The sequence below is a fragment of the Pangasianodon hypophthalmus genome, chromosome 26 (genome assembly GCF_027358585.1).
Source record: "Pangasianodon hypophthalmus isolate fPanHyp1 chromosome 26, fPanHyp1.pri, whole genome shotgun sequence".
Classification (NCBI taxonomy): Eukaryota; Metazoa; Chordata; class Actinopteri; order Siluriformes; family Pangasiidae; genus Pangasianodon; species Pangasianodon hypophthalmus.
The window spans coordinates 14420267-14428894 of record NC_069735.1 but is presented as its reverse complement, the minus strand read 5'-3'; the positions used below and the strand labels follow the sequence as shown (position 1 = coordinate 14428894).

At 38.5% G+C, this 8628-nt stretch overlaps 1 protein-coding gene across 2 annotated transcripts; it reads left to right on the top strand.

Annotated features, from left to right (window-relative positions):
- Positions 1 to 6045: 6045 nt before the first annotated feature.
- dand5 (DAN domain family, member 5) lies at positions 6046 to 8224 on the top strand. Of its 2 annotated transcripts, none has more exons than XM_026932339.3 (2): positions 6046 to 6774; positions 7637 to 8224. In XM_026932339.3, exons 1-2 carry the CDS (start codon positions 6307 to 6309, stop codon positions 7910 to 7912), a joined length of 744 nt encoding a protein of 247 aa, XP_026788140.3. In that variant the 5' UTR covers positions 6046 to 6306; the 3' UTR covers positions 7913 to 8224. The 2 variants fall into 2 exon arrangements, 1 of the variants encoding a protein (XP_026788140.3); XR_004577346.1 differs by lacking the exon at positions 6046 to 6774 and adding an exon at positions 7460 to 7499 and having other exon boundaries at positions 7637 to 7761.
- The last annotated feature ends 404 nt before the right edge of the window (positions 8225 to 8628 follow it).

Below are 8628 nucleotides of genomic sequence, written 5' to 3'. Positions count from 1 at the left end.
TGGCTTCCCCCAGTACGACTGAGTCACCATAAATGAATATTATCAATAAATAGCCTAATCTAGCCAACAAACTGCGAGTTATCAAACTAGCAAGTGAAGGTTTACAGGGAAAATTTTGCAGAGGGGAAAAAAAGTAAGAAAGTATTTATTCTTCGAACAATGCTAAGCTCAATTCAATCAAATGTTATTTGTATAGCGTATTTAACAGTGCAGCTTTACAGAAACATATAAATTCATTTTAAATTTATAAATTTATCCCTAATGAGCACACCATATGCGACGGTGGCAAGGAAAACTCCCTGAGAGGATATGAGGAAGAAACCTTTGAGAGGAACCAGACTCAAAAGGGAACCCATCCACATCTGGGTGACAATGAATAGTGCAATTATAAATAAATCCTTTCTATAACTGTGTACTACATGGACAAATAGTGCAATTGTGTTACCAGGAAATTCCTTATAATTTTCACATGAAGTCTGTTTTGTTGAAGTTATTAACTGTTCACTGATGAAGCTGCTTAACTAATGTATGTATGCCAAGCATAACATTGACAGAAGTGCTTTTCCAGAGCTTTACTGAATAGCCATCTCTCCACTGGGGCAAAATCACCTTAAACTCATACTATTTTAGTCCATAATATACTGGGACCATGTAATTTACATTACATTACATAGAGATGACTCTTTTCCAGGGTCCCTGAAGAACTAGTGGTTAGGCCACAGCACTCTCACTGCTGTTGCCTGGGTTCGATTCCCAGCCAGGGAACCGACCCCAGCCACTGGGGTTGCATGCAACAATGTGCTCTCAGTGCCGGCCCCAAACCCAGATAAAATTGAGGATGGTTGCATCAGGAAGGGCATCTGGTGTGAAAACTGTGCTAAATCAAATATGCGGACCAGTGATCTGCTGTGGCGCCCCCTAATGGGAGCATCTGAAAGAGGAACAGCAGCAGCAGCAACAACAACAAAAACAGAGATGACTCTTTTCCAATAAGACTGAGTCATCAGCCTTGACTAACCAAACTGACTCATTAGTCTTGACTAACTTGTTAAAGGCAGTGATAACTAGACAATGTTTGCAGAGAAAATGGGCAAATTTGCAAGATAGCTGGATTAGCCAATGCATCTCTGAGTAATGCAAGGCAGTACGGGTCAAAAAGCTAAAGTTAACAGAGGAGACATTGTGCTATAAAGCTCTTTTTCAGCCAAACAAGTACACTGATTCCAACACTCCATTGGCAAAAAAAAAACTCTTATTATTTAAGTAAGTTAATCATGTAACAACTCCTTACTCGCTGAAACGAACTTAGAAAATAAATGGACTAGCTAACATAGCTAGTCGCAGCCAAACTGCAGCCAGTCTGCAATGAAACCTTGTTTAAAAAAAAAGAGAGAAAGGTTAAATGCATTTGTTAAATTCTTAAATTTATTGTTGAAAATGATTTTAAAAAGACTTACAAGGGTTAAACCATGGACTCAACCAGTCATCTAGGTCTCTTGTTTGTACATCTATGGTTTCACCTCCTACACATTCAAAAGCATTTTGATTGCACAGCTGATGAGGAGTTTTTTTTTTTTTTTTTGTCTAAAACACCCTCTTTCTCTGGAAACTCTAGATTGTACTAAACTGCAATTTTTCCAGCCACTTTATGCATACACGAAACAGAGAGTGTGTATGTGTGTTTTTGTGTGTGTACGTGTGTACATGTGTGCGTGTGTGTGTGCACATGTGCGCGTGTGTATACCCCCTTTAGTGTAAAGCCCTCAGCAGAGGCCCCACAGACTGCTGTATTACCCCACCTGACACCAATCTTCAAATCTTTATCTTTCTTTATCTTTTCTGTCTGTCCAACAGTGTGAGAATGAGATTCTGTGTAGGTGGACTCTTCCAGTATCTGACAGCACATTTCACTGACTTACTGCTCTGACCCTCGATGCAGATCGACCTCACTGATGTTTATGCGTAGCTATAAAAGGAGCTTTCTAGGTATTGTTATTGTTACTGGTTCTCATGACTCTGTCTAGACACATATGTAAAAGTTTGCAGTCTTTACTCATCTTCATACTGTCATTTAATTTTGCATAGCCAAATTTATAAGACTATTCATATCACAGTAGAGTTGAATTCTCGATTCTGATTGGTCAGAAGATGTCAACTAATTTTCTATAACAGCAACCTCTGACAGTAGTGTAGCTGCAAATCACAGGTTTATATCAATGCACTCGTTCTAATACGTTATCGTGTCTATAGTAACAGCTCATGTGTTGTTATTTAACAAAGAAAAAAAAAGTGTAGTGGAAGGAGTTTCCAGTGTCAGCGCTTTGTAGTCAGTAAGTTTTCCACTATGGGAAAGCCTTCAGGACAGAGGAGTTTGTGCTTTGCAGGTTACTGGTAACGTGACAAGCTGCTTTTGTTGTCCTATGAACTTCTAGAAAGAGATTTAAAAAAAACACACTGCTCAGAGAATGGTTGTTTGTAGCTGCTTTAAAGTACAAGATAACAGGAACTAGGGGGCAAGGTGGCTTAGTGGGTTAGCACATTTGCCTCACACCTCTGGGGTTGGGGGTCTGATTCCCGCCTCTGCCCTGTGTGTGTGTGGAGTTTACATATTCTCCCCGTGCTTTGGGGGTTTCCTCTGGGTACTCTGGTTTCCTCAACCATGTGTTGTAGGCTGATTGGCATTTCCAAATTGTCCGTAGTGTGTGTGATTGTGCCCTGCGATGGGTTTGTCCCCCGCCTTGTGCCCCGAGTCCCCTGGGACAGGCTCCCGGCTCCCCTGCAACCCTGTGTAGAATAAGCGGTACAGAAAATGGATGGCTAACAGTAACTAACTTTAAATGGATAAAAGGTACAATGTGTCATTCTTTAATAAATAAAAAATTGTTATGGATGTGGAATAAGAAGGTGGTGTTACAGTAAAACAATCAAACTTCGAAGTGGTAACAGTAACTCGTCTTCATGTCGGGCCACATCACACCACCGTCATTGATAATTTTCCTATAACACCGTGTCACCAAGTGTTTTATTCCTAACATAATGTTTAGTTCTCACTCTCGTCTCTTTTGCACTGGAGTGTCCAGAGGAACCATTTCACTTTAGGATATGTGTGTGTGATTACACTATACTGTATAAATTGAATGCATATGGTACTACTGTAGCACTTACACCAACATTTAGGCCATGTGTGTTGTGTTCGGTGTTTAACTGTGCAACACTTCACAGCCGAGATCCTCCCCTTGCAGAGCAGGAGAACACTGAGGACCAGGGCCAGGACTCTGAGTGGGACAGAAGAGCCACACTGGGATGATGAGATGCTGGTGTTGCTTTGTCTCCTCCTGCTGGTGACTTATGGGAAGTGCTACCATTAGAGTAAGCTTAAAGAATTAGAGGTTATTTGTTTGTTTGTTGAGTTAGTTTTTTGGGGGATAAAATGAGAAACAAATGGTCCACCTTATTCTCAGTTCTCTTCAAAAATAAATGTTCCTTATTATTTCAGTGACAGTTTGTGTGAGTTTTATGTCTTGACGTTTACCTTGATGATGATGATGATGATGATGATGATGTCTCTCTTGGAGATGCAGTTAAAACTGTTTTCTAACATCCTGTAGTTGTAGAGTGCCTTCTTGATGCTTGTGACTCAGCTTTTAGGTTCATGACTTTCTTCTCACAGTATGATGAGACTTGTATCTTTTTAACTGTAAATCCATTCTTCTTCATTTGTCTCCAGTTCTCTGCTGCGAAATCAATAAACTTTCTTACTCATGAACAGTCGACTGTTTTTGATGGAGCTTAAATGTAGTCAGTCCTGAGAACTTACAGGATTAAACACCCCTGCATTACACTTCACCATTTTAAATATTTCATCATAAGCTTCATTGTGAGCAACTGTAAATGTCTTCTTCTACTTCTTTCTTTCTTTCTTTCTTTCTTTTGCTTTGCTCCTCGACACTATTGAAAATAAGTCCAGTTTGAACAGCCTACATGAAATAAAAATGAAGGCTACTTCTAGTACAAATGGGAGAAAATTGTTTTTTTGTTTTTGTTTTTCTTAATCCACCAGTACATGAATGTTTACCTGCTATACTTCACATTTAACTTATTAGTTCCCATTTTAAACAGAAATACACACACTGGAGAGAAAAAAAACATTATCAAGTGAACAAATTTTAAATATTTATCTAATCTTCTCATTATAAGATTATGATAAAACAAATATAAGGGTATTACTCTGATTTCTAGACAATAATGTTGATGATATTACAGGAAATTCCAACAAAAATATCTGCCATTAATTTCCAACTGACAAATGAATGAAATAAAAATGCTAAAAATATGAATCTGATTGATTTTTTGGTTTAATATTTTGTACATTTCCATATTTTGTCTAATTTCTAAAATTCCTAATTTGTCTAAAATTGAAATGACCATAGAGCATGAGCATTGCCTAAATCTGCCCCCTTGTGGTTATAACAAAACTATTAAAGCTTAAAAAGGTAAAATTCCTAAAATAAACAGAAGTGCTTGTGTGTAGGCTACTTACAAAAACATCTGGAAATATCTGACTGGCTAAAACAGACTATTAGATAGAAAATCTTTGTTTCATTTCTAAAGTCTGCTATTAATAAAGAGGTTCTACTAATTAGCTAAATCCTCTCATTACTAAAGTGTTTATTTCCACAATCCAGCACACAGAATGCAGGTGGCAGGAATGAATAAGATGCAGCTGTTGTGCTTGCAGTATCAGTGTTGGAAGGGAAGAGGTGCAACTCTTTTACCTTTATAAAAGATGATGTGCAGACTCTTTCTCCTGGGAAAGGAAGTAAAGAAAGGGAGACACGCGTGGCAGTGATGTCAGGGCTATTTAGGAGCCTTGTCACCTTTGATGTGTTTAGTGCAGGTGTGCGGGATGGAGTGCGGGATGGAGTGCGGGATGGAGTGCTGTGGGAACTCGTGTGTGTTTATAGGACACATCAGTACTCCTATAAACATGTTACAGAGTTACAGGTTTATTACAGGAAGGTCACAGCTTTCCCATCATCAGCTCGTTTCAGGGAGAAATGATATAGACCTGTGTGAGCACTGGAAATAATATATCTAAACAAAAATAAGATAAAAAATAAATAAAGATGTTTCATTTAATATACATGTGTATATTTTTTTTTCTTCAACCATGTTTGTGTTTTTATTCATTAAAGCCACGTCGTTGTCTGACCTTGTGTGTGTGTGTGTGTGTGTGTGTATGTGTATATATATATATATATATATATATATATATATATGTCAAGTGAATATATCTTAAATATTTATCTAATCTTCTCATTATAAGATTATGATAAAACAAATATAAGAGTATTATCTGATTAGAGATGCATTCCTGCATTTCGACTAATAAACACTGATATCAGAGTTTTACACAAGGAATTAACAGAAAAAAATAGACTACAGTTGAATAATTCAACTGAAGAGTAAAGAATAAAGAATAAAGCCCTGATCGCATGAAATTAAATAAACTCTCGAATCTCGAATAATATTTAAAAATACTATTAATGTGCATTGTTATCTTTTATGCATTATTATTATTATTATTATTGTTGTTGTTGTTGTTGTTGTTTAAAAGAACAATCTATGAAATAAAAATAAATGTGAAAATGAAATTAAAACAAATATGAATATAAAATTAAAACTGTGTTGATATACGCCATATAAACAAAATAAAAATTAAAAACATCTAGTAAAATAAACAATCTATAATAAAATTAAAAAACAATCACAAAAAATGTTTTTTTTTTAAATCTTGGTTTTTAATGAAAACAAACAACATTCTGTCCAAATCAATCATTAATATTTTATTAATTTATTTATTTTCAAATTTGTTATTTCCTTTGTTTTTACCTGATGAAGAGATTGACATGGAAGCATCAGAAGACCCGAGGACAGAGTGATCAGGTTTTATTTTCAGTTCCCACGGCTCTCTGAGCTCCTCACCGCCTTATCACCACCTCTCAAACTCACCTGCTGTAAAACACAAAGCTGGGGTGTGTTAACTTTCCCTCGCTTTACACTCCTGAGATGATGCGAGTTACTGCACCAATTATGGCACTTAAAAGGACCAGAAGCTACCTGAGCTGCTTTATAAGCGCGAGCTGCGCGCTTCACCTCACGCAGACAGCAGGGTGACCATACACAACCTTGAACCGCAAATTCTCTTCACCTGCAGACACCTGGGAATTTTATTTTTCCTTGAAATTTTTATGCACAGTGTTTTTTTTCCTCCTCGTGTTATTTTGTAATCTTCTCCTGAGCAAGATGCGCGCTCTTGGTTTGGCCACGTTCGTGGCTCTGGCTGCTTGTCTGTGCGCGCTCCCGCGGCACTTCAGCCAGGACCTTTCCAAGCGCGCGCCGGCTTCAGATCTCGAGCTCTCCGGTAACGGAGCAGACGAACCGGTCAGGGGATCAGTAAGAGTGGTGAAAGTGAGTCCGCACTTCCTGCGACATTCCCCGGGTCTGCTCGGGAAACCCGCACTAAAGCGGGGCCCGTTTCCAGCCTTCTTGGCGCTGGGTCGCCCCGGGCCTTCTGCGCACGCGCGCGCACCCGCAGCATCACTCCCGCACCTGAGCGCGAGCTACACCGGCGCCGACGCCAGGAAGAGACAAGGCCTGGAGATGTGGCAGAGGGTGATGCAGAAAAGCGAGCAGAGCAAAGAGGTCCTGTCCCTGCCATTTAACTCCAAAGATGCGGGAACGCAGAGCTGTGCGGCGCTGCCTTTCACGCAGGTACACTCTCCTCATCATTCATTCTAATGATCATCACTGATTCATGTGAACATTAATCCTCACACTGTAATTCTCTTATAACCTGCACTACATTAACAGCACATTATTTTACTGCTAAAGCATGACACACTATTTTTTCTAATCAAATCATCCGGAGAAGCCCTGTGATTGGTCAGCACACAACACGATGAAACATCTGATTGGTCAGAGAGCTCATTTGCATATTTTGGGATATCTATTTGCAAAAGCCAATACTTTCTTATTGCAATGTATGCTTAACACCCTATAGGCTTCTTTATTTATATTTATTTAAGGTCTACAGGTTCTATGCAGAACCCTACAACACAGAGAAACCTAATGTAAAAAAAAAAAAACTGTGAGCAAGTGTGAACACACTGTAGATCTCTCTGTAAATGTGTTTTATTTAATCGAAGTCTGTTTATTCGGTGATCCCTTGCAGAATAGTCACATGATCTTCCCATATATGTGTGTGTGTGTTTAGACACATCACATGTTGATTCACACAGTTTCCCACACGTAGCACGTGCCTTTATTTACATATGTGATTTTCCCCCATAAGTAATTTGTCGGATTTTTTAAAAATTCATATGATTAATTTATTTTCACACATGATCCGGTTTTGGTCACATGATGTCACGTGATTACTTGTGTTCACATGTGACATTTCATGTTGAGATGTAGGCCTGCCTTCACATGTTTATCACGTGTGTATTTTATTTTTCTCTAAGGGAAGTCAAGAGCCATTTTATTTTTTATGATTGTATTTATTAGGCTAACTCTTCTTCTTCTTCTTCTTATTATTATTATTATGGTGATGATCTAAACGTTTGTGTGTCCACAGCGGATAACCGAGGAGGGCTGTGAGCCTATAACCATACACAATAAGCTGTGTTTCGGTCAGTGCAGCTCCATGTTCGTGCCCCCTAACGGAGGATCCAGCATGCACCGCGGCGGCCCGTCTTGCTCGCGCTGCGGCCCGTCCAGAGCGCGCACCGTGCACGTGCCCATGCGCTGCGGCTCGCAGGTCCGAGAAAAGCGCGTGATGCTGGTGGAGGAGTGCAAGTGCGAAACCGGGAGAGAGGAAGAGAAATCTGATAACATGGCCATGCATTTATAACCCGCACTGCCAAAGAGTGTGTGTGTGTGTGTGTGTGTGTGTGTGATGACAAGAGCGCTTATTCGCAGAATTCTACCTGAGAACCACATCAAGTTCTTTAATCACTTTTGTTAGTTTGATTTTCCAAACTGAAACTTTATCCAGACAACCGTTTGATTATTCCAGCGGAATATGTTGTCAGTGTATTGGACATGTCATTACATGCTTTTACCGAGTGATGTCGCTGTTGCACGACGATTCTGTAGCTGACACAATAACTGGTTTTAAGTTATAAAGCAAGATAGTTTTCTTTACACTGAAGTCTGTCGTGTTGTTCTTCAATGTGGTCAAGTTAGTAAGATTTTCTTGGACATATTTTTAATAAGTTGAACATTTTTAAGGGTCCCTGGCTACAAACATACTGCTAATCCCTTGACTATTTATTTATTTATTTATTTATTTATTTATTTACAGATGTCAGTAATACTAAGGGTCTTCATAATTATGACTGAAACTGAATCCTTACATACCAAAATATATTAATATAATAAGAAAAATATATTAAGATACTAAAATTGTAAGGTTCTATCTGACTATTTACTACTACTACTACTACTACTACTACTATTATTATTAATTTATTTAGTTTTTAAATATTGAGATTTAAATATTTTTTAACCTTACACCAGCTTAGGATTTGTAGCTACATCACTTCATGCTATAATAAATACATTTTA